This window comes from Macrosteles quadrilineatus, unplaced genomic scaffold (assembly GCF_028750875.1).
Source record: "Macrosteles quadrilineatus isolate MER2022 unplaced genomic scaffold, UCM_ALF_1.0 Scaffold_30__1_contigs__length_1495292, whole genome shotgun sequence".
In the NCBI taxonomy this organism is placed as follows: Eukaryota; Metazoa; Arthropoda; class Insecta; order Hemiptera; family Cicadellidae; genus Macrosteles; species Macrosteles quadrilineatus.
The window spans coordinates 352,763-380,070 of NW_026542623.1; the positions used below are offsets into that span (position 1 = coordinate 352,763).

General features: G+C 35.6%; 1 protein-coding gene across 1 annotated transcript; it reads left to right on the top strand.

Moving 5' to 3' along the window:
• Positions 1 to 2,898: 2,898 nt before the first annotated feature.
• Positions 2,899 to 26,658, top strand: LOC129005679 (arylsulfatase B-like). Its single transcript, XM_054434643.1, has 11 exons — positions 2,899 to 3,147; positions 8,567 to 8,726; positions 9,473 to 9,540; positions 10,041 to 10,193; positions 10,507 to 10,593; positions 11,250 to 11,424; positions 12,823 to 12,989; positions 13,899 to 14,031; positions 15,045 to 15,203; positions 24,900 to 25,074; positions 26,205 to 26,658. Exons 1-11 carry the CDS (start codon positions 3,064 to 3,066, stop codon positions 26,509 to 26,511), a joined length of 1,668 nt encoding a protein of 555 aa, XP_054290618.1. The 5' UTR covers positions 2,899 to 3,063; the 3' UTR covers positions 26,512 to 26,658.
• The last annotated feature ends 650 nt before the right edge of the window (positions 26,659 to 27,308 follow it).

The window sequence follows — 27,308 nt, forward strand, 5'->3', positions numbered from 1 at the left end:
AATTTGGTATAATTAAGCGTGTAAACTTACATTTATTCGAACGAGTTCGCGAACCAGCATGATTGGAAAATGAGAACGGGGGTTTATGGGGGGTTTTATAGGGTAAAAATGAGTTTTCCCGTTTTTCACCCTAAAAACAAAATTTTGCAATTTCTTTCTAAACAGTTTTGAAGAGCTTAAAAAAGAAATAATTTAGTATATTGAAGCTCTGTTGTAAAGGTTACACAGAAAATTAATAAAAGTGGAAGTTTAAAATTTCCATGTTATACTTATGGAGAAAATTAAAACTGTTGTTGTTTACTTGTTTGTAAATATATGTTGATAAAGTTTGTCAAATTTATTTATTTCATCCTAACTTATGCCATTAAAGTTTGGTCAAAACACTTTTCACCTTCCCCATAGCAGCAAACCTAAGCACTCGTTAAATCTAATATTATTTAAATTGGAAATAAATTTGTCTTATTTATGGAAATATTTGAGTAAAAATGTAATCAGACAAGTTCAAATTCGCTTAGCCTGCAGGTTTGCTGAGGAGGGGGTATTTATTTCCATGGATGTTATAACAGAAACTGTATGGATCATAAGCATGAACAAACAACGTAATTTGCCTGAAAGTAAACATGACTGTATTATTATTTAAATGGATCAGTCAAAAATCATCCAAACCAGCTGTTACGATTATTAGTAGAATATTCGGGCCAGTGACGTCATTTGTTTTTGTTTATGATCCATACAGTTTCGGTTCTATTATCCGTGGTTACATCTATTCAGCACTGAGCTAAAATTATAACTGGAGGTAGCACTGTCATGGCAGAAGTATGTCAAAAGCGTGTCGCTGATTTTGTTAGGTTGGTATAGCAGTTGGTTTTCTTATCATAGCAATAACATGGCTTCTTATACAGTAACTAGGTTGGTATAGCAGTGAGTTTTCTTGTCATAGCAATAACATAGCTTCTTATGACACCCACCTCACGCAAACATGGCGGCTGGCGACACGCATCTTTGACATTCAGTGCTACCTCCAGTTAGAATTATAGCTCAGAGCTATTCAGTAGCAAATATGTGGAGTTTTGTTTATTCCAAAAACGAACCTTGGGAATTGATAACGTTAAGAGCATCGTTTGCATAGTGGGGATTAATAGCTTAAATATTACGTTATAAAATGTAAGAAGGCAGGGTTTGTCTAAAATAGTACAGGGTGTTTTAACGCAACCTAAATTGCAAGTACTGAGATACCGAATCCGTGGAAAACGAAATGTATACTTACTCGCACGAATACTAGAAAAATACCGGTATGGATCATAAACATAAACAAATGTCGTTGTTGGCCCCAATCCTACACTAATAGCATTGAACATATGTTTTGGCAGTTCCATTTAAGCAATGTTAAATCATGTTTATTTTCAGGCCAAAAACGTTATTTGTTTATGTTAATGATCCATACCGGTATTTTTCTAGTATTCGTGCTTACTCGTTGAGCTGAGCTGGTGAAATCGCCTTGAGGATGAAAAAACCACCTAGGCAACAATGCATATCAGCTGATCGGCAATGAAGTAAAGGAAACATGGTTAGACACTTATGAGCTTAATTTGTCCTTTAACAGTGTATCGCAACTCAGTACTTAAAAATATAAATACCTCAAATAAATGACATCCAGATAAGTGCACTTTACCCAAGGACGATTATGATAGCGAATATTTAAACAGAAATTGTATGGAACATAAACATAAACAAATTACATGATCCCAAAATCTTATGATAATAACATTAACATATGGTTTTACATTTTTTACTTTCTCCCATTATACCATAGTATATGGAGAAAAGTATTGTTTTCGTCAAAATTTTAGAGTTTGAGTTCTGATTGGATATTTTTCTGAGTGGTGTTTTGGGCCCCCCTGAACCCAAAAAAAGTGGTTTTCGAAGTGATGTCTGTGTATGTGTGTCTGTGTGTCTGGATGTGTACGGAGTTTGGGACTACACCTGTGGTTCGATTTCAATGAAATTTCATGTGTAGGTTCTAATACATAGTATCTCCAGGCCTTTTTTAAATTTTGATTTTTAATGCTGATATTCCCATAAAACCCCATAAAATAACGGAAAAATTAGATTTTCTCGAAAGTGGCTCGAACGATTTTCTAAAAGAAAATTGTATGTTACAGTCCTTTAAATTCTGAACAAAATGGTACGACTTCTATTTCTGTAAAAAATACTGTTCAAAAGTTATAGTAAACTATGTTATTTTCCCATAAATAACCCCATGAAATAACGAATAATAGGATTTAAAAACTAGTATTGATTTAACTAAATATGTTATGGTTCTTAAAATTGTAAAAATTTTTTTCATATTTTTGAAATTTTGATTTTTAATGGGGACAAAAAAATTTTTGATCCCCATAAAATAACGGAAAATCGGATTTTTTGAGAAAAGCTGATTTTGATCAAATTTGATATGTTAAGGTCCTTTTAATAAAAAAAAATCGTACAACACCCCATTGCTGTAACAATTATGGTTCAAAAATGATTGCAACTTTTGTGATGTTTAACTCTAAAATATCATGTTTACTCTCACCGCTTACCCATGATAAAGGTTGTTGACAAGCTTATGGGAGAAAGTATGTGTCAGAATGCTGATACCGTTTATTTAAACATTTCTTTTCTAATAATACGTCGCAGATGTTAACATTCGGGCTAGTGAGGTATTTGTTTATGCTTATGATCCAATACTGCTTCTGTTATAATGTTCGTGATTATGAAACACCGTAAAATTTCACTTTAGTGACTTAACAACTGATAACTCTCTTATCATCTTCTGCAGAAGCAGACGACCGTAGTTTTAGATTTCATAACCCTAGCGGGAGTGCAGCAGGCGAAGTAGGCCTTCAGTCGAAGCGAAGGTTGCCCGGAAGGTCGATAAGTTTTAGATTTTCCTCCGGAGTATATTCAGTCACGGCGCGGGTGTTGGGAAAAGTGCGCGAAAACTAAATTCAAAGTCTGTCAAATAAACATATCTCGTGTCAAAATTGTGTATATTTAGACTACTAAACTGTGCTGAGTGAAAACATGTACCGTGTTCTAACGTGCTTCTTCCTCGCTGCCGTATGTGCTGAACCACCCAACATTGTTATCATCGTTGCTGACGACTTGGTAAATCTATTTTTGAACATGGTAAAATTGGCAAAGGCTTCGGAAATCTATTTACAAAATTAGCTGTATGTACATATTGTTTGTTTAATGAAATAGGACTTTGGACTTCTCATCCTATTTTCCAAACGTTTCTATGTTTATTGTTATAAACATAAATACCTGCCGGTATTTATTTTGAAAATTAAAATATCTTTCTTTTTTTCTGAATATTATTTTGATGTGCAGTCGTTGGCTAAAGGGGTTTCTCTCATTTTGGTTTCATTTTGTTTTACAATTTGTCTTTATTTTTATATTTTTTTATAGTTACCATATACGAAAAGTTTATACATAGTTTTATATAGATAAAATATTTTTATTGGTTAGAAAATTAAATTAAATCATTAAAATTAGAAACAGGACATAACCTTAAAATTATAGTTACTAAAATTTAAGTAAACTAAATTAAATTAAAATATGGAGTAGGTTTAATCTTTCGTAATATAGCCTAACCAGGTTGTTGTCAATCCTTGTATGTCTTAAAACACATTTATTGATTCAAATGTAATCAATTTTATTTAAAGAAATTATTTGTAATAAAAATAATTTAGAAGTGGAGTGGCAAAGTAATTTTTAGTGGCATATAATATAGACTAGCTGTGTGCCCGTTCTACGCACGGGGATCTTATAGTAGTCAGTTGAAACCTTCTTATATTAAGATTAAGAACAGCAGTTAGTTTGCATATTTGCAGATACGCTGGCAAAACTATTATATATAAACCTTCGCAAATACAGTATCTGACAGTTCAAGCCAAAATAAATGCTTCGCAATTAAATGTCACCCGGATCGTTATGGTCCATATGTCCAATGATTAAACTAAAAAATGTTTTATAGATCCATGAAGCGTAGCCCTAAAGTAGGCCTATAATTGAAAGTTACTTTCCACATCGGTTAACTTAAACGTATTTAAAGTACTACCTCAACCTCACCATTTAACACTTTATTCCGGTTGACATTTTCAGTATCAAAGGTGCTCTTGTCCATTCCGTGAAACACTGAGAAATAAGGACATTAATGCGTTACCAACAGACATACACACAACAATCCAAAAAAGGCCACGAACTATTGATACATAAACAATATAAAGGCGTAAACAATTCATGATGGTTTGCCCAACAAATGTTTTACTCAAATAGGTTATCATTTTCTTAGCATACCGGGTAAGCTAAGATTTGGAATCCAGACAGAAAAAGCAAAACTTATACAGAGTTAAGACATCACTTAAATTGAATACGGACGGCTCTAATAAATAAGGTGCAACACCAACGATAACTAATTTGTAAACTACAGTGATGTGTTGGTACAGGGTGGCGCAGATGGATCGGGTGGTTTTAAAATACTGGTTAAACTGTCAATTTTAAAGGTATTGGAGTGAAATAAAGTGCAAAACGTGTAGGCCTAGTTACAATGGAAGTTTATTTACAAAAAAATAGTTAGGCCTAAGTTGGTTTTTAAAAATTACATGCATCAAATGCCTTCCTTCTAGAGCGACGCGTTCTTGGAGTCGGTCCTTGAGGTTCCGCATTGCTCGCTCAAGCACATCACCAGGAATTGATGTGATTTCGTTGTGAATTGCAGCCTTCAGCTCCTGAAGCATGGGTCTACATGAACAAACCCCGGACCATTCAGGAGCTGAAGGCTGCAATTCACAACGAAATCACATCAATTCCTGGTGATGTGCTTGAGCGAGCAATGCGGGACCTCAAGGACCGACTCCAAGAACGCGTCGCTCGAGAAGGAAGGCATTTGATGCATGTAATTTTTAAAAAACTAACTTAAATAATTTTTTGTAAATAAACTTCCATTGTAACTACACGTTTTGCACTTTATTTCAATCCAATACCTTTAAAATTGACAGTTTAACAAGTATTTTAAAACCACCCGATCCATCTGCGCCACCCTGTACCTACGTAAAAATGATTCTAGCAGCTACCAACGGTTCTAAGGAAAAGAACCAGTACCTACGTAAGAACCTACCTAAGAACTATAGTACATCCGACCAATTAAATACATTAATATCTAGTCCCGAGTTAATTGATCTCTTGCTTTTAGATTTTCTCGTAAAAAGTTATAGCGTAAACTTATCGGTGTCAGTTTGAAAAAAAAAACAACCTTACCCAAACAACTTTTTGTTATTTAATAGATTACGCATTCTCTAAACAATGATTAGTATATCTATTAACATTAGAAGGAAATGTGACGAAAATCACACAATGTTTGGTGTTTAGGTCATTTGTAATTATATTTCTTAAGTAGGTAGGCCATGTATTCTATGGAAAAGTACCGTACCGGTATTAAGGATCGTCGTCAAAAAGGTTGTTATGAATAAATATGTAGGCTTACGTACCCAAGATATGAGCTATGGGCCTATTGGCTGTATGGTCCAGCGATTGCATCACACGGTGAGTAGAAACAGAAAGTGACACATTGGAAAAGCGAGTTTAGCACTTCCTCTGTTAAACCTCTGTTACAATCACCCACTGCAGTTGTGATTTTTTACTTTACACTTTACACAACCGCCATTGAAGCGCCGTCAATGAGTGGAAACCTTTTTTGTAAGCTATTGGCGACGATCATTTCAGTGTCCAGCCCTACACAACACTGATTCAAGGTCTTCTTTCTGGTTGTCAAAACTCAAGAAACATTTTATAGGCCCTACTCAAAGAATTTCTGGTTCCGATTTGGACGATGTCTAGTTATTTAATTTCATTTACGGTTACACTATTAGACTATATTATTGCACTTGCGATTAATTAAATCAGTTATGTAAGAAAAACGTTTTTAATCTCACTTGGTTGGGATTTGCTTTCAAAACGTGATTCGAAATGGTTGCGGTATTTGTAAACAACATTTGTAAACATATCATTGACAGCTAGAAAAAATAATCTTGATCCGAACAGCTGTTCGTTATTTCATAGACGATTATGTGATAAAAATTGAACGAAAATTTGACAAAAATCGCACAAAACTGCATTTTAGAACGTCCGTAATTTTATTTACAAAGTAGTGAGGCTATATTTAAATCACTAAAGACACTCTCGCCAATCCAGTGAATACATTAAAATGACTTGGATCTTGATAGGTATTCTGGTTTTCACGGAGAAGATTGCGTAAAATGCCATCTTGAGTGTTACAGACAAAGGGAAAGACAGACAGACAGACAGACAGACAGACAGAAATAGAGATAAGACTCGTTTCTGCTTCTTTAATGTATAAAACGTAAAAATAACCTAAAAGTATATAATTCTGAGCAAAGTACAGACAAAACTCTAATTTTATTTATATAGATTAACATAATATGATTAATTACATACTCACATTTTTTGTTGTAAGACTGTGAAATTATTTTATATTTTGAATTACAAAAACAGTTTTTTGGAATTTTCTTAAGTATGGTAATAGATTAAAGTGATCTGTATAAATTTTTTTATTAAAGTGGGTTTTGTTGAGTGATTTGCTTGTTTTAATTTACTTCAGAATTGAGTTGTTTTTTTATATAATTTCTCCAGCCAAAAATGATTACAGTATCATTGTTTTAGATGTGTTCGTCATAACTAACATAAAATGTTACAGAAAAAAACTAGGCCTTAACAAATCTACAATTTGAAGGTATAGGTATACCAAAAGTATACAACCAATTAAGTTCACCCTTTAATTTTTAAAATTCAAATAAAGTTTTTTGATGAAGAAATAATCTTAAAAAACCTCAATTCATCATGTCTATTAATTATTAGAATGGGGAAATCGGATGAAGTAGAGCCATTGCGAAATCCAACTAAGACTGTCCAACTTTTTACATAAATCAGGCCAAGACAATAAATAACCAGGCAATGCTGGTACCCTTGTAATTTCTGGCATTTTCATGTAATTCTACAACCCAAAGCTATAATATTGCAACAGTTTCTCTTCATGGACTTTTCTAAAGTTAAAGTTTACTAATTTAAATATAACAGTCCATTTTCTTCAGGATATTCATTCAAACTAGGCATATTTAGTTTTATACACCTTTTAAGAATGGGAAGTTATCTGTAACTGTACTTTGTTTTTATTTACTGTTGAATGAATGCTAAATAACATTCCATTACTGTGTCAGGATAAGTGGTTTGGCTATAAAGGGGTTTTCCAAGTTAATTCCTTTCACTACTAATTTATTTTTACCTGGGTTAGAAAAAGAAAATTTAGCTACTTACGTATTATCATTGACTATTAACCTATATAGTCAATGGTATTATTGAGGTTTTTTTGCACTTTTCCACAAAAAAAAAAAAAAAAATATATCTGACTATCTATATTCTTGATGGTTCCTTTTGGTGACCTTGAATGTCTAACATGTTCCCTAAAATTGTAGAAAATTTATTTTTTTTATTTTTGGGATCTCAAAACTACTAAATAGGGTGATAAACACATTGTTATGATAGCAAAGCATGACAAAACAATTGTGGAATACACAAAATCGACATAGATAAATTACAGTTATTATAAAAAGGTATCTCGCTCATATCCTCTTACAGGTAAAATCCTCTCATTCTGCCATGTGTCATTCATTGACATGAGTATTTTTGCTTAACTACAAAGAATTTGCAATTCTGTTGGTGTTAACTAACTGATGTTCACTACTACATAATCATTCCAGTTTTCAAAGAGACTAAGATCATAGTCATGAATTTGAAACACTTTCTTATCATCCTTAAAGACCTGGTGGCAATTTGAAGGTATGATTGATTGATGTGTTTGATTGTCTTCCCTATAACAATTTTGTTAATTACTCTGTTTACCTCCTGGTATAACGGAAGTAAAGCGTTGACTGTAATATCCATCCTAGTATAAGCAAAAAATTTAGTTTATATCTTTATACTCAAGTGTGGATATGAAATACAGATAAAATATCTTTAAAATTACAATAAATAGAATGAGATGTCTGATTGGAGATCCAAAGTCAACATTTAATCTGTTACAGCTCAATTTCTCAGTATTCTTCCACATGAAAACTAATATTATATTGCTAAAACTACACTATCTCAACCTGAAATATATTTTGGGTTCTGTTGTTTTTTATCTAAGGCAGAGGTATTTTAAAATGTTTTTTTCTAAGGAATCGGTCCAGTCCTTGTTCTTGCTGCTTTCTAACAACATTGACTTTGTAAGATAGCATCATTAATTGGTAGCCAAATGACAAGTGGAATCTGTGTCCAGTAACAATCTTGTCTGGAATCGAACCAGCGACCTTCAGATTTGAAGGCACGAGCTACGATTTTCTTATGTAAGCTATAGCTCTCTCCAAAAAGAAAATCCAATCCGCCACCTAGTTTTATTTTAATTTAACAATAATGAGTTCAATTTTTTAAGAGAAGCGACAATTCTTATAGTCAGTATATTGTGTAGGGGTGGAACGACGTGAGTTTTCACGGCTCCAGTCAGATTCTGACTCCAAACATTGATGCTCTCGCTTACGATGATTTGATCCTCAATCGTCACTACGCTCAGCCATCCTGTTCTCCTTCTAGAGCTGCCCTACTCTCCGGTAGATACCCGGCGTACACAGGTACTACATCTTCTTGATCTACACATTTGAGATGTGTTCACTTTTAACTATTACTCTACAAATTTTAGGATATGAGGGGGCGCCTGCACAGATTGGGCATTTTAATAGCGTTCGAAACATGTTTCCGAGGTAAAACCAATAATGCAATACTTTACCTTTTAAACATAACTTCGTAACTAAAAAATGTTAAATTAAAAAATGAACATTCATATAAAATAATATATGATTGTTTTGGACAGTTACAAGGGATGATTACAACTACTAATTTACAGTATTTACAATGTAGATTGATGAGCTACACATAAAGAGTGATTTACCTTCCTCAATTAGGTTACAATCATCAATATAAGTAGCCTTTTTTAAATAAAGTCCATTTTCTTAAACTATTTCGTCTCTTGTTTTCAATCTGACTGCGGTTGAAAATTAGACCGAACGTAATCAGCTTACGTTTCAATTCATATTTTAAAACCGTTACCAAGAAAGTTGGTTAGAAGAACATGGACTTTGGAAAGCGCAGTCTAGAAATAAATCTAGGCTAGGGGTGCTACAACCTAAAGGAACCTTTACCTACCATTCTTCGATTCGTCCCTGCACTAGATCATAAGCTAGTCAATGACAACTAAATCGTAGCAATCGTTTTTGTGGGACAGGAGAAAAAGCGATTTACGGAGTAAACCTAGTTTATATTGTAATTATGCTTATTTATGATAACCAAACTAATATTTGAAAATCTTTTTGACTTTTAGGAGTACAGATGCCTTTTAAAGCCGGGACAGCTTCAGCTTTACCGCTTCATTTTACACTTTTACCCGAGGTAAGAAACTTGCTTTAAATCTCAACGTTACAGATGCATATTTCATCTTACTCTAAACATTTTAAACTGACGTGAGATATAAAATATGTTATTTCAAGTAAAAATCTGTGGTTTATCTAGTTTAAAATGATTCCCCACAGATAATCCTTAGTTTTAGTTTCACTTTTGAAGTCACATAACAAAAAAAATTTAAAATATTTATGTGAGTGTAGCTCATCAAGAAACGCAAAACTGTGCCTAAAATGTGCTTCAGCTTGGTAGGAAAGCTTCTTACTACTATTTTTTAATTTTAGCTTTGGAAACACGAGCTTGTAAGTAAATCTGACCAAAGGTCTGATCAAAGGCAAAACTATCAAGCAAAGATGTCACTTATTTCTTAATGTATCAAAACAATGTCTGAGGTTTTAAGGGTTGGTTCTAAAGTTTGTTTGTCAAATTTTTGAAAATGAAAAACGAAACTTTGCAGCTTTAGTACAAAATATTTCCGCACTGGGTTCCAGTACTTATCCAGACTGGGGTACCGATCACATCTGGTTGGCAAATGGCATCTGGGGTGCCACAAGACTGAGTATCTTCCCTGTAGTCGCGGGTTCCACTCTCACTTCGGCTTTTGGAACGGCTACCTCGGCTACTTTGACGGCATCCATCTAGACGTAAGTCACTTTTAGTTTATCAATGGTTATCGAGTTAAGTGTTCATATTTTAGTTTAATTTTATTTGTATCCTCTACCTATTTAATAAAAAGTTAACATACCTGTAGTACTGGAAAGATTTTGTATAACTGAACGATAAGTGCTCACCTGACGATCAAAAGTTCGCCAGTTTGTTCCTGAAAAAGTCAGACTTTTTTATGGTTTGGAACTGGTCCCAAATTACCTTTTTACTAATGAATGTGTGAATACAAACATGAAACAAACAAAATATAGACCTACATGATAACAATAACACAACTGTTTTGATTTTCAGGGCATTGGTGGAATTGACTCTCGTCGGAACAATGCTGGCGCTTGGGAAGAATTTGTCGGTCGCTATGCAACCGATCTTTTTGCAGAGGTACACTGCATTTTGTTTATATAATAACAATGGAAAATAATGTAGCTTACTCCAAATTACCTGACAATTGAGTATATGTCTTGTCAATGTACACGTGTTTGCATTACTTATAAGTTGTCTGATTTACAAATAATTCAAATCAGCTGAGCGCCTTTTTCTGACTTGGATAAGACAGTACAATGTGCCTTCTTGATAGTGTAGATATTTTATTGAAAATTATTATAGAAAATAATAATAACATAAACAATACTTCTTGTTGATCTATAATTGAGATCGAGAATAGTTGAAGAACATAACCATTATAATAATAATAATGGCTTTAAATCTCACCAGGATAGTTAACGAAGAAGGATTGAATCATTGACACCGTTTCTGAAAATCCAGAGAGCAAACTATAAAATGGTTTTCATTACTGCATTGAAAATATATTCTGTCTTGTTAATGAATTTACAATTGGCTTAAAGACAAAGAACAGAATTTCAGGGTATCTTTACGTTAAAACTAAAACCTTAAAACATTAGTTTTTTTGCAACTAAGGAATCCATTTCCTGATTCTAATCATCCAGCAAACTCAAAACATTTAAGGAACGTTGAAACGTTCGAACCTTTAAAAAAACTTTTCTTGAATTACCGTACAGCTCAACCAATCATTTCAGGAGGCAACATCTATCATCAAGTCCCATGACGTCACAGTTGGTCCTTTGTTCTTACAAGTCGCTCTTTCTGCGCCTCACACGGGCAACAAAGGTTCGGAGTTTGAAGTACGAAATTTGGCGGAAAATGAACGTCAACACTACTACATTAAGGATCTTCATCGCAGACTATATGCAGGTACGATTTATTATGTTTGAGGGATTATTGTGGATACTTTCCATTACGATTAGTCAAACACAAGTTTTCACATGATTCGTACTTTGGGTACAACTTAGAGAATGATACAGAGGCAATATTTAATGGTACACTTAAGTTGTTTCTAACGCTAAAGCTAGTGTCCAGGGCAAAGACTCCCTTTTGCTCCCCTCGCCCAAATGTACCCTACCACAATGCTCACGGTGGAGGAAGACCCTGAGCCTGTGCGAATTCCCGCACAGTGCTCTCCGTTCAGGCTCTTCTTTGCTCGTCACAAGTATATTTCTGCCCCAACATACCAGCTGATAGCGCACGGTTGTCCCATAAGCTTGTATCATCTATCTGTACCTTACTTCTCTGTGGGTACAATTATATTTTTTAAGACTATATGTAGGGACTAAAAGTAAATATACAAGAAAATAATTTAAATTTTTTCTAGACGATTTTATTTAGCTGTAATATTTTAGCAAAAACATTTATTTGGAATATGAGACAAAAAGACACCTTTTGTATATACAAAAAAATGAGCAGTTGTTTCATCTTAAATTCATTGTCACGAAAATTAAGGTAACTATTAAAATTGTCCTTGACATTTTCAAGCCACTGCTTGCTATTACCGCACTAAGATTATAAAAGGATAATCTACTATCTTACGGCATTCTTATGTTGATAACTCCACTGTCTGGAGATAATGAGATTAATCTTATATCATGATATTTCCTGTTTCAATGGTTGTAAAACTTGACTGTAATGTCTGTGCGAGTTGATCTCTTAACCTTGGATAGGTAACTAAAACTTGGTATTTTCCCATTTTAAATTTCCTAATTTTTTAAATTGGCCAAATAGCTCAGATCCGGTTTATTAGCCATAGACTGTATTGTACACCTAAACTAATACTCCTATGATGGTATGATCATAAGCACAACTATGTGGTTCATGGGAATTCTATAAAAATGTGTATTCATTTTTATTTATTTCCTAACTTCTCATTCTAATCATTAAAGGAAAGCACCATCAATTAAAATTTGTCCATGTTACAATTTAAAGAAAATTCACGCTAATGCAGGACAGTACATTCATTGGTACCTACCTACCTATTAACAATATGGGATTCATTTTCCAATAATGAAAAATCATGTTTAAAGTAAAAATAAAAAAAAACCACATGAAAGATATATCCACATTGTTGTATAAACTTTGGTTTTTTTTCATTCCTTTGAAAATAGAGCTGAAATTAAAATTTGTATACAAAATGTACTTGGACATTGAACGAGAGCTTTAGTACTAATAATACTTCACAAACGCTAATTCGATTCCTCACAATTCCATTAACATCAAACGTCTAAACTTCAGATCAGTAGTTACCATGGTGTTTCTCAGGAATGGTAAGAGGGATGGACGATGCAGTCGGAGCTATAGTCGAGGCACTGGGATTGCGTAACATGCTCAACAACTCGATCGTGCTGTTCACCTCTGACAATGGAGCTCCAACTCTCGACCCTCGATGGAACTACTCGAACTACGGCTCAAACTGGCCTCTTAGAGGGGTAAGTTAGGTTAAATAGGTGTATTCCATTTATGTTAAGCAATTTTGGGCGTGAGGCTTGCTCAATGGGAGAGAGTCCATGAAGCACAATTATCACTACTTTATATTATACCCAAAATAGAGCTCTTAACTGTAACTGCATTTCCAACCATGGGAGGTTTGACAAAAGAGGATTTCTTCAAGTTTAAAGGTCTAAAGACTCTCTAACGCTCTTCCTGAAGAACTAAAATCTTTTTTGGTTGAAATTGTTGTCACCGACAGTGTAATATTTTTGAATGAGGGCCAAAAGTGTAATATATTTGATTGAGGGCGCCATGCGCAAATTGGGTATTTTAATTAGGTTTATAACTTGTTTCCGAGACAAAACGAATAATACAATACCCTTTGGCCTTCAAACATTCAATTGGAGGATCAACTGTTGAATGAGAACTCATATTTAAAACCCCTATAAAGAAATTTGGTCAACAGTAAGGAACCAAAGAAACCAATCAAATTCCATGGAGGATGATGTCCTAAAATGATTACCATTTGTCATTCCACTAGATCATAAGCTATTAAACGATATCCCAATCGTAAACATCGGTTAAGAAGGATGGATGAAAAAGATATATTACTCTGAAAACCCTTTGCGCGTATAAAAACTATTATGTATGACCTTCACGGAGGAGAAACATAAGCTAAAACCATTTGAAATCATGTGGGGTGAAAATTCTCAAAACTTGAAAACAGAGAGCGTTTTTGTTTCCACATTCAGTATACCACTAAACTAATTAGTCCTATTGACGTATGAACATGGCCAAGGTACTTTTCTGGTCGTAAGGTCTAAGATTTGTGTTATAACACATTTGATTATATACATTGATCATGTATATTTTTATTAAATACTCAATGTGTAATTTTTTGCTCTAAGATGAAGCTGTCTTGTCACGAGGGAGGAGTCCGCGTGGCGTCAGTCTTGTGGAGCCCCCTGGTGGCTGGAGGCAGAGTCTCTGATCAGCTGATACACATGGTCGACTGGCTACCCACCTTGTACACAGCAGCTGGTAAACTAGACTCTAGAACCATTGATTATTGTATACTGAAGAAGACATCCTATAGTGACAAAGTATTTATTTATTCAAAAGTAGTGTACAGTAGTTGAATGTAAATCAACACTTAATGAGAGTGCTGTCAAAAGTCTTTTTTTACGTGTTACCATGGAAAAGTAAGGTACAGAGAAAACATGCTTGGGACAACCGTGCGCTTTCAGTTCTGGTATGTAGTGTAGGAAATATACTTGGGACGAGCAGGGAAAAGCCTATTTGGCGAGCACTGTGCGGGAATTCCTACAGCATAGGGTCTTCCTCCACCGTGAGTGTTGTAGTACATGAGGACGAAGGGGGTGATGTTGGATTTTACCCTAGACACCACTCAAGTGTATCATTGAATTTTTCCTCTGGTTAACACGTTCGCTGCAGCCCCAATGGCAGGCGTAGCACCAGTGCGGCGCAGCGTCGAGCGTGAAATAAAATATTTCGGTCCGATGAATAGCAAATGATGTGCGGTGATATTCTGCGCTACGACGAGAGTTGACGTAGTTTGCTGAATAACTCACAGCAGCTCTGTCTGGAACGTAGCCGGTCCCATTGTAATGCTAATTGGAGGGAGGGATTTTAGATTGGAGGGATTTTACAGTGAAATTTACTACCAACCTACACCACAATAAAGCAACCATTCCTATAGCTAAACGCAGACATAAAAATACCCGTTCTAGAAATTGAATGGGATGTAGGCAATGTCGCCACTCACGGGTGTGCGTTCGGGGTAACAGAAAGGAACTAGAGCACTCACCGGTGAGTAGCCCGCAACTAACGTGTTAATGAGAGTGGCCCTGGTTTTGGTTTCAGGGTCGGTTGAAGAGAGGGTCTACTGTAAAAAATAGGCATTGTACATGACAGTGTTTTCAAAATGTTGTTGATACTATAAACACCAAATAATTGTACTAGATAAATAATTGTAGAACCTCCACGAAACATTTTTATTATTTCTATCTGAAAATACACTCTGTTCTGTACAGGAGGAGCAGCTGAAGATCTGGGGGAGATGGATGGTGTGAGTCAATGGGAGACATTGAGAGACGGAAAATCAACGGCCAAACGTACAGAAATACTGGTGGAACTGAACAACGTCAATGGGAACGAGGCACTTATACAGTGGCCTTGGAAAATAGTCAAATGTAAGAAATGTTTCTAAATCTTCCTTTTAAATAGGTATATACTAATCAAGTTGGGAAAGCAGGCTTATCGGAATGGGAAAGAATCCATATTGAAACGAGAATTATAAAAATGTAGGCCTAATTGACTTACTTGACTTATTTCCTGCAACCAGACCTCTCCAGCGTACTCGGTTGGGAGTGATTCTCTTCATCTCCAACAATACATGCGTATAGTAAGTAGTAGAATGAATTAATCAGAATTCCATTTTATATATTCCTATGGGTTCTTCAATTAGACTACGGAGATTGTTTCAAGCTGTTAAAACCACAATACAATGTACTTTGGCTAATCACTCAACAAAGCCAAATCATTTGCCAAATCTATTGTCTCCAGCATGATTTTCACTATGTAGTTGTGAAATCCGTTAGGAAGAGTTATTCAAGATATGTCATTGACTGTATGAAACTCCAAACCACCCCTACATAAAGAATATTGTTTATTTCCTCAAGCTTTCATAGTTAACAAAATACCTTCTTACAATTGAAACATAACCTCGCTTACAAACCAACACAATAATACGGGTCCAATGAAACAGTTATACAGGGTTTTCATAAATGAATGGTGCAGTTTTGAATGCTTAGGCTATAAAATAATTACTGTGCGAGGTAGAAAAAAATGGTTGGCACCTCTGAATTCTTCAGCTCATTTAGTTTTATTACTCTGTCTTAGAAAACAGCTGTTTCATTGTTGTTGGTTAAATTGTGCAACAACCTCAAATATTCGATTCTGATCAAAAAACATGTTTTCTGATCAAGAGAAAGCCAAGTGTGTGCTGTTGTTGAGTGAATTAAGGTCTGTTGTTTTAGTGCAAAGGGCTTTTAGGGGATTATTTAACAAAGCTCCACCTCACAGAAATAACATTATGCGTTGGAGTAAACAATTCTTAGAAACTGGATCGGTACAAAAACGGAAGACTTCTGGGAGACCGCCTGTATCAGAGGTAACAATTCAAAACGTTAGCGAATCTTGTCTTAGAAGTCCAAAAAAATCTCTTCCACGTCGGAGTCTGGAGCTTGGAATCCCAGTGACAACTCTGCATAAAATTTTGCATAAAAGGCTGCATTTTCATGCGTATAAAATTCAACTGTTGCATGGTATCAAACCGAATGATAAAAATAAACGTGTGGAGTATGCAACTTACATCTTAAATCAGATTGAAGAAAATGAATCATTTTTAAATGATGTAATGTTTTCAGATGAAGCAACTTTTCATGTTAATGGGTGTGTTAATAGACACAACGTTCGAATTTGGGGTTTTCAACGTCCCCATGAGATCATCGAAAAAATCCGAGACACACCAAAAGTAAACGTCTGGTGTGGACTGACTAAAAACCAAGTAATTGGACCTTTTTTCTTTGCCGAGAAAAGTGTTAATGGTAATGTGTACCTGGATATGCTAGAAAATTTTTGTTTTCCTCAAATTGACGAGTTTGATAATGTCAATATGATGTATTTTCAACAAGATGGAGCACCAGCCCATTATAAGGACTTTGTTCGTGTTGCTTTGAATAACAAGTTTGAACAAAGATGGATAGGTCGAGGTGGCCCAATAGCATGGCCTCCTAGAAGCCCGGATTTGACTCCATGCGATTTTTTCCTGTGGGGATACGTAAAAAACATAAAATCCGTGATGTTGCTCATTTAAAGGAAAGGATTTGTGAGGCAGTATCATCGGTTACAAGAGACATGCTGCACAGCGTATGGGCCGAGATCGACCATAGATTAGATGTCTGCAGAGCTATCGGTGGTGGACACATTGAAATGTAAAATGCATCAGTATATAAAACTGTTTTTAATGGAGATTCTAATGAAATAAATATTTTTAATGTACTTTATATAGTTTTCTTTTAATTTAAAGTTAAAATTGCACCATTCATTTATGAAAACCCTGTATTTTTAAGCAATTTTAATCACAAAGTTGAAACAAAACAAAGTCTAATATAATGATACATAGTTCTGGCTACAAGATAAAGTGACCCCACGGTGCAATGACGTCATCGTGAGGAGACGTCTTATCTGATTGGTTGCTGTACAACGAAGTGGAGGGGGGACTAGCGACGTCACCCCCACCTCACCCCTAACCCAGCCATTCTGACCCTGGTGGCGCGGGGGGTTGCGTAACTGGCTCATCCGCTGAGGCTACCTGCAAGAAGAGTGGAAATTTGTCTAAGCGTAAAAATTGTGAAGTTTAAATTTAAAATGTCTTTGAATAGGGATTTTTATTAAGTCCCTGGATAGAACCAGCTGGTCATACTCAATAAAGCTAATATATAATTTTAAAATCGTACTATTGCTTGGACTTACTATTACTTTTACTTTCGAATTTTAAGTTTTACTCTTTTGTATAGTGGCTAGTTTTACTGTTTAACCAATTGTCTCTTCATATTTTCAACCCTGTTTAATCTTTTATCTACTAAAGGAGGCTTTCACAGGCAGTTTTTCCCAAATCCTATTTTTACGGGGCGTGACTTTACGAAATATGTGAACTATCCTCACTTCACATATTTATTGTTCTGCTAAAAAGACTAACGCTTCTACTAATGCATACTTTTTCTATCTCCTCATCCACCCCAGCAAATATAGACCTTCCAGTTCCCCACTTACCCAATCTCATCTCTCTGGGGAATGAGGCCACCCTTCAGAGAGATTCCACATTCCTATTTCTACAAAACGTATTTCTCACTCTTCTAAAAAGCCACTTCTACTACTGTCTAACTAGTTTTCTATCGGATCTCTACTCTTTTGGGAAGATACCACTACTAACATCACCTCAAATACATACTCTTTCTACCTCCTCATCTGTTCCAACTAGAAGGGACCTCCAATTTTAGTACCCCACTTACTCAACCTTATACCTCTGAGAAGTGAACTAATACTTTTCTACAACTTCTTCTACTACCTAACCTCTACTCCTCGGGAAAGAAGCTGCTACTACCACTTCCTACTTTTTCAATCTCCTTATGTGTTCCAACTAGAATGAACTTACCCCACTTACTTAAAACCATCCCTCTGGGAAGTGAACGCTAATACTTTCCTACATCTACTTCTTTCTCCTAAAGACACTTCGTCTACTATCTCACCTCAACTCCTTTGGGAAGAGTTCACTACCACCACTACCTACTTTTTCTATCTCATGTTCAACTGGGAGGGACCTCCACTTTTAGTACCCCACATACATATCCCACTAGGAAGTGAAATCTGCCACTTTTCTACCTCTACTTCTTCTACTTCCTCACCTGTAGTCCTCTAGGAAGTAACTCGTTGTCTTGTGCTCGGCTGGGTCTACCGCTATTCCTGAATGTGTCAGTGAAGGGTGCTCGCTTCTCTGCCATCAGCTCTGCAACACAAGGGAATAAAGAGAATCAGTGTCGTTGTAAAGATATTATATATTCATGTTAACTACAGGTCACCTCGTGGTCGAAAACTCTACCAAAAATATGTATTCTGCAAACTTCTTTATTTTCACCCCACGCTGTTTCAATACACGTGATTGGAATGACTTCCATTTGTTTTTATTTTCTATTTATATTTCGCCGTTCATTCGTCACCGGCATGATAACCCATAAGGTCCGTTTTTTTGTTTTTGTTTTTAATATTATATTTTTCTCTATTAATTTTGATTCTCAAAGCATACATATAATTTTATTGCAAAATCTCAAGCCTGTTTTGATATTTCTCATGTTGGCTAGGTTCTAGTAACAGATTGTATTCACTGATGAAGAGTTAACAGTAAATATTTTTCGTGATACTGCAGCAAAAACAGTAGTTTTCAATGCATGCGTTGCGGGTCTTTGGGGTGAAAACAGAAAAGTCTGTACATTACATATTTTGGTCGAGTTTTTCGACCACTGGACGGCCAAACCCTTTGTCCTCAAAACTCTTTTAAGAGAAGGGTGTTAACCCTTGAAAGATTACAGCTTTAAGTCACTACTTGTCTTTTTATCACAATTTTTATATAAGTAACACTCTTTTAACTTTCAAAACAGTGAGATACCCAAATATCACCTGATGGGGTTTTGCTATGGAAAAATCCGGACTCAACACATCAGAAAATAAATTTTATCTGCAAATAAATATTTTACGATAGTAGAAGAGTAGTACGATGTAACCACCAACTCCAAAATCCAACCCATGTAAAAATTCAGGATTCTAAGCCATAACTCCTAAGAAATTAGCTTTTTGAATAACATCGTTTGGTACTTACGTATTATATTGACCACACAGATAAATCGACTTAAAAAAATTGCATTAGTTTAAATAAAAATATTTATAACCTAACCTAACCACCCTAAGTTAGGTTAGGTTATAATTGTTAGGCGTGGTCGGTATAATACCTAAGTACCAATTTATTGTTTGTATGTTTATTGTCAAGGTGAAATTATATTAACCTTCTAAAATTTTGGAATAAACATGGAAACTCAAGTCATTCACTTAAAAAGTAACAATTCCTGGTATATATTTCACAATGAACGGTGAAAGTGAGATATCTCCCTACCATCTCCAAGGTCTCTCCTCCTGATGGGTTCATCCTCCGCGTCGAACCATGGACGTCTATGTGAGAGGGCGGAGACCGGGGCGAGCAGCGCGGCCATACACGCGGCTGCTACCGTCGTCCACAGCATGGCTACCCTGGGGACAAGTGGAAGTGTCAAATGTGGTCGAGGGGAGAGTAGAATGTGGGGTGTCTTTATTTACTTTTGTTTTCGTGTATATGCTAGTAAGATAAAATTATTTCATGAAATAACCACAGTTTTACCCCACAAAACCGTGTTCCCTTAGTGCTATTGCCATAGTCCTAAAAATCAACTTAGGTTTATACAGTAACAACTACTGTAAACTTGTCTCTACTATTAGTTGACTCAGAGTTACTTTGAACGATGCCCCTCAAACTGACAGCGCATCAGCTGTAATTTTAGAGGCTAGCAGCAGAAACCCCGTTTATTATAAACCCCGCGATTTTCCCTATAGGGAAGTAGCTATTACCGTAGGTGGCACGGTATGACTTAGGCCCGGGACCGATTTACTTTTTCATTTTGATGACCCCATAGGCCAAAAACAACATTCGTTCAAATGTTTATATATGTATCGATATACGTACGTGAACATAACTTGAGTATTTTTTGACCGATTTTGATGAAATTTGTTTAAAGGTGTAAGGCGGGATAAACCTGAATGAGTTCGCGAACCAGCATGATTGGACCATGGGAACGGGGTTTTATGGAAGGTTTTATGGGGTGAAAAATTTATTTTCTCATTTTTGACCCTCACAACACAAAATTACCCAATTTCTCTCTAGACCCTTTAAGAGCTTCAAAAAATAATTTAGTATATCAAAGTGTTTTTGTACGTTTATTGGTAAGGGAGAAAATTCAAAAAATTGCAAATTTAAAATTCCCATGTTATTCTTATGGAGAATATTATAAACTGTTGTATTTTGCTTGTTTTTGGATATATTTTGATCAAACTTTGCAAAATATATTTATTTTATACAAAGCTGTTTATATTTTACAAAAATACATTTAATTAGTTTCCTTGTAGCAGCAAACCTAGGTAATCATTAAACCTAATGTTATTTAAAAAAAAATAATTGAAAATCAATTCAGACAAATGGAAATTTGCTTAGCCGGCAGGTTTGCTGCGGCGGGAGTATATTGATTTCAAATTACTGTAATAGAGAAAAGAGTAAACCCTAGTTGATCCATACATTTCTAAATATCTGTAATATATATTTACTGGCTACTTACAGTTTAGTCATCAGGTTGAGCTATGTTACCCACTTCAAAGGGAGTATGTTTTATATGCTTCAACCATCAAGGTCAATGTGAAGAGACATAATAGGTTGTGGTGTTATTAATTAACCATATGTTAAATGTTTAAAATATCGGATGAACTGATTATTTATTGAGCTTGACAACGAAGTCATTGAATCGTTACCCAACAATGACTTCACAACCGAACGGCTACCAATCACCGATGAGATTAACGAAACAACTGAAATCGAAAATGAAAATGTTGAAACGTCCAGGGTTTCCATTAATCAGCGAAGACATCAAGAACAAACTATCCGAGGCGTGTTGCAATGGCCAGAACATAATGGAATGCCAATAAATGAGTTCAGACTATATAGCTCAAGCGTTTCCTCACCTCTTTCCTACAGCACAACGATTGTGGAAAGACGCCTATCAGCTATTGAGTTAAATGAAGAACAACAGAAATTCCTCGATCATTATTGTTTTCACCTTCATAATTTTAGAAACTTTCCAACAAAAGCGAACATTGATACTGGGTCCAGCAGGAGTGGGTAAATCAGCTGTTATAAAGAAGATGATCTCTAAAACTAAACACATGTTTGGTAATGGCTCAATAATGCTTATGGCACCTACTGGGGTTGCAGCAAACAATATTAATGGATGTACAATTCACAGTGCTCAAAATAAACAGCACTCGTGGACATATGCAGAATTTAGAAGGAGAAGCTGAGCGGATACCCCAGGAAATGTTTGCCAAAGTTGTTACGGTGATTGTTAACAAAGTATCAATGCTTGGTTTACGAATGCTTTCATACATGGATCGCCGCTTACGACAAGCTCGACCGAATCAAAGTGATGAGCCACTCGGAGGATTCATAGTATATTTTGTTGGAGATATGTCACAGCTTCCACCTGTGCTTGACACCCCACTCTATGATATTCCTAAAAACAACAATGATGATATGACACTTGGTAAAGTAGTATACAACTCTTTTGATGCTGTATTTTCCTTAATAATTATGAGACAGCAAAGTGACAACCAACAACAATTCAGGAATGTATTAAACAATATATTGCTAATGGAAGTATCACACAAAACGACTACGAAATTTTGGCCTCACTTTTACGAACTATAATTTAGGAAAGGAGACCCAGTTTGAAAATGCTATATGTATTATCACAACCAATGAATCAATTATGGCTTATAATAAGAACAAGCTAAGAAGCCTCAATGTTGCGTGTATCACTGCTGTGAACAACAACATGACTGCTGCTAATGCAACATCAGATGACTGCCAAGGCCTCAACAAACACCTCTTTATTTCAAAAGGTTGTCGTGTGATACTTAGAAGAAATCTTTAGACTTCTGCAGGCCTATGTAATGGTAGCATTGGTACTGTAGCTGATATCATATACAAATTTACTGACACAGAAAATTATCTAGAAGATTTCCCTATTTGCATTTTGGTACAGTTTGAAAATTATATTGGACCTACATTGTACAACGGGTTGTTGCCTATCCTCCCAGTAACTGTTTCCTAAGACATCCCATCTATATGGATCAGCTGTCGCCAATTTTTTACTAAAAAAGAACGTAGTTGTGTGAGGCAGTCACAGATTGCACTAGTGTCTAAAACTCTATTTTGTACCTTATTTTTTGTTACTGACATAGTTGCTGGGTCACAACAGTTGCTATAGCTCATAATAAGTCATTCCATCAGTTTGACTTGGTAAAAACCATTGTGTAGTCGGCAGAAATCAGTAATTTAGATCAATGCAATCTGTAGGTGGCTCACATCAACCTAAGACAAATTTGATTAAAAACCTGGCTACATCTTTAACGTGGGGATGGAATGTCTAGTTGTTGTATTAATAGTCAAAGCTTTAAACGGAATGGTGTCAAATGTTCTCGAAGGCAATTTCCACTAAATCTTGCCTATGCTATTTCGGTACATCGCAGCCAAGGATTTACTGTAGATCAAGCTGTGGTCGACCTAGGCAAGCCAGAATTTTCCCTCGGCTTGACTTATGTAGCTTTGTCAAGAGTAAGAACCATCGAGGGTTTGCTGACAGAGCTATTTCCCACAGAGAGGATCAAAAACATAAAGAAGAATAGCAAATGGCAAGCAAAGCAAAAAGAGATGGAAAGACTCAAGAAAATTGCTTATAACGATGGGCTCGAATCATGAAGTATGTATTGATCAATAAAATTTACTTTTGTTTTTAGGTTGTAATTGATAAACATATAATTTATATTTTCCATAAGAAAAAGTAAATCCACAATAAAACTATGAATATTCAATATCAAAAGAATTCCAATTCTTTGAAATCACCAATAATCCCCCATTGGTGGTTTAATAAAGAATTTTGATAAATCGTAATACTACGTTTATTATTTTATGTCTTATGCAGATTTTGCACAATTCTAACAACTCTCTCAAAAGCATACTTCCAAAATTATCCTGGGGAGAAATATTGAATTTTATCATTATCACCTGTTCTGGACAGATTATAATTGAATCTCCCTTGGCAGTCAAATTCACTGTCAAATTGTCGGGATCTGGATAGCTTAACTGGCTAAGAACAGCTGTTTCTGTAGTCAGGCCTATTTACTAAGAGAAAAAAAAGAAAAATAATCAATGAGCTAAAATCAATGACAGCTGGGTATAGTTTCAATCCGTATAACTACCCGGATTAAAATTTGTTCTATTTCGTAAAGGGTTAGCAGTTTGCATCGAGGGCTTAACGGATGCTAGCTGATTTCTTACTAAAATAAACAAATTTGCCACAAAAAATGTCTAATTTTATGATTAGAAGCTCAATAACTTTATAATGTAAAGTTAAATTTATTAAACTAATCTATACTTGATACACCTGTTCTATTATACAGTATTTATTAAACTGCAAGTAATTGAAATGTGTAAGCATGAAGTATTTTAATAGAATAAAATATACACGACCTCCAGCCATGACCTCCCAGCCTGCCGCAGATCTTGGTAAACTGTACGCCTCCAAGTTATTTTTGGTTTCCTCTTCTTCTGTGATCTTGAGGATTCCACTCCAGGACTTTTCTCACTAGCTCGTTCTCTCTCTTTCTTAGCGTATGACAAATCCATTTCCACTTTCTTTAATTTTTTTCTTTAGTGTAATTTGGTTGGTTCTGGCCCTTAACTCTTCGTTGGAAATGACCACAGGCTATCTTATTCCTAAAATGGACTTGAGACATTTGTCAACAAATATCTGGATGGCTCAGTCATTTCTACTGGACTCTTTCAAAGTCTCACAGAGGTACAACAGAACTGAGTTGACATTTGTTTCCTAAACAAAAAATTTAAACACAATAATTATTTTTTGTACCAGTAAAGGCTCTTTCCCATTGAGATATGCCTGTTGTTCCAACAATCTTTAAACTACGCCATTGCGCTCTATCCTACATCAGAAGTGTGTCATCTTCAATTCATAGCCTCAATTGTAAGAAGATCCTATGAATAGAGAATCTTTTTTGCATAAAATCATACACAAAAAGAATTAAATATAGACCGTCAGCCGTGCTGCGGTTACCATAGGTTCTGGCGCACACCACTGGGAGCGCCATGTAGTTACGGCGTACGCGCTACGTAACCATGGTAACCGCAGCACGGTTGACAGTCTATATTTAATTATGTTTATGAAACTAACCTTTTTATTTTCCATATAGGTGGACTCACAACTTAAGATTGGCTCAAACCACCTTCAGATAAAGATAAAATAATAAAATAAGTGAACATCCAAAAGTGAACATTTTCGACACTTTTATTAAACTTTTTATATTATCAACTTTTGCATTATTTTAAAACATTTATTTTGTAAGGGAATGGTCCAAACCCTGGTCTTGTAACTAACGTTGACCGTTTTGACTACTTACAGATGCTTCAAGTAATCCTACGTTCAACATTCATGCAGGGGAAAGTGGAAAAGGGGCCGAAGTTCCGCCGTACTCTGTTGAAGAGGTTCTCAAAAGTACAGCTGCCAAAGCTATATCTCTACACAAATCTACCAATGAGATCCTAGCCTTGAGGTCTTCAGCAACAATAGACGCATTGTAAGTCGATGGTTATGTGCTTTTGATAGTTATTTATGAGGCGTTAACAGATTTTAAGAATCTAAGAGTAACATGGCAGGACCAGGTGAGAAGAGATGTAAGAAAGCTAAGAGCAAGAGACGGAGATAGAATACAGAGAAAGGTGGCGACTTGTTGGTGAGGCCAAAAACCAACTGAGATTTGAGTGGCCACATAGGTAAGGTAAGGTACCCATAGGTAGCATAACCCATTTTTTCAGGTTTTGCAGGAGAGCAAAAATAAAGTGGATTTATCATGTTTTACTGCTAATATTTCTTAAAAAAAAAAAAAAAAAAATTGATTGACCGATGATTTTTTTATCTTTGTATTTTGTCCATTTTTTTTTTTTTTTTTGGGGGGGGGGGAAGGTGGGAAAATTCATTTATGCACACAGGTGGCTAGCCTGTAGTGTGGGACTCCAATGGGTTTGAGGCCCAGAGCTTACCCACTAAAATCCTCCTCTAAAAATCTCCTTCGGATACTAGCCTGGGAACACTTGTCGCACTTCATCAGAACTGGGTAGAGTCTGCCTACGCCCGAAGGACTTAATCCGTGTCTAGCCGTTCATTTCTTACAAGATCTAGACTATGATGTGATCTAGATCGTTCTTTTTCACTTGAAGGATATTCCGGACAAAGTGCAATCAGCAGTCTCAGTTGTACCCACCCTCCAGTAAAGTGTCACAAATCGATTCAATCGACAGCACGAGCACCCCAAGATGTGTGGCCTCCCAGCGGAGGATATCCCACCGTAGACTGCGGAGGAAAGTGTGTTCTGCGTCGTCGGGAATGCATAAGCAGTAAATACAGTGTTAACATCATGCACAACTTTTTGTTTTTATTTTCACTGAACTTGTGTTTGACGATTTTAATGTGGGTGGTTACTATTGTGTTTTCCAGCTTTGACTGGGGTTGTGCACACTTTTTGTAATGTTTTAATATTTTCCCACCTGAGGAAAGGGTCAGGTTCTATATCTCAAAACGTCATACATTTTTTCTATTCGTTATGAATAATGTCCACAATTATCTATACATCATTTAGGTAAACCCTCAACCAAACATCAACAGTAAAAAATCTGTAGAAGTTCTCTAATTAACAAAAATATTTTCTAGGTGTCCTCTAGTATTGAACCACTCAACGCCAAACCCGTGTGACCAACACTACTGTCTGTTCAACCTGGAGACCGACCCTTGTGAAACCCTAGATATGTCTGTAGCTCACTCCGACGTAGCACGTGATCTAGTCAAAGCTTTAGAGGGGTACAGAGAAGGTTTGGTGTTTACTCCTCGTCCAAATAGTGACCCAAGAGCAGACCCTAGACTGTGGGGTAACTACTGGTCTACTTGGGCAGACAGCTCGGCCAGCCTACCTCAGACATCGGTCATGCTTTTGATCACTAGTTACCTAATCTTGAGATAAAACAGTGAAGATAATTTTTACAAGATCATTCTCGTACATTCAACAAGTGTATGAATATTTAAATACTTCCGACACTTTTAGGGTGGTTTTATGCATGGTGACACACGATGGCTGGCAGTCGCCAGGCTTCTTGGTTCAATTGAGTTAAATAGGAGCATTTATGTTCGGAAGGACAGGACGAAGTTACTTAACCCGTGTCCAGTCTACCTACAACCGCTGCCGTGCCGTGTCATGATAGCGCTACCGTGTTATTTCGTGTTCTGTGTTTTGTTCTATGTTTAAATTATTTGATGTTTTTGAAATAAAGCTCCGACGATGTTGCAGTGCAATGAAACATGTAAGCTTTGAACAACATTAGTTGAAATAAGACACAATTTTGGACTACTGACGGAGGTAAGCCTATATAAGTCATAATTCGTAGTCCAGGGGCTATCAGAATAAATAATAAAAAAAGTGTTATAAAAATAATTTAAACTAGTATTTATTTGTGTTTTATATATTTTTACAAAATTGTGAGTCATATATAGTTTTGAAATACATAAAGTAACAACAAACAATAGTTTAAGATAGGTAAAATACTAAAATATAACATTAAAAGATATATGATAAATATTTACAGCATCATTATTATAACCTTCCAACGTTATTTGAATTATATGCAGTATAAACTAAAAAAATAAGTTCCAAACGGAATGACAAAAGTGACAATCAAACAATAGTATTTTTAAAATTTGACAAACATTAATTTAAGATTTAAAATATGTAACATTAATAAATTACTAAACTCGGACTTACAT

Excerpts from the sequence above, each read along its gene's own strand:
- LOC129005679 (XM_054434643.1), top strand. The coding sequence starts at position 3,064 with ATGTACCGTGTTCTAACGTGCTTCTTCCTCGCTGCCGTATGTGCTGAA. Across the intron at positions 3,148-8,566 it reads TCATCGTTGCTGACGACTTG|GGGTGGAACGACGTGAGTTT; the intron begins GTAAATCTATTT and ends TATATTGTGTAG. Across the intron at positions 15,204-24,899 it reads GCCTTGGAAAATAGTCAAAT|ATGCTTCAAGTAATCCTACG; the intron begins GTAAGAAATGTT and ends GACTACTTACAG.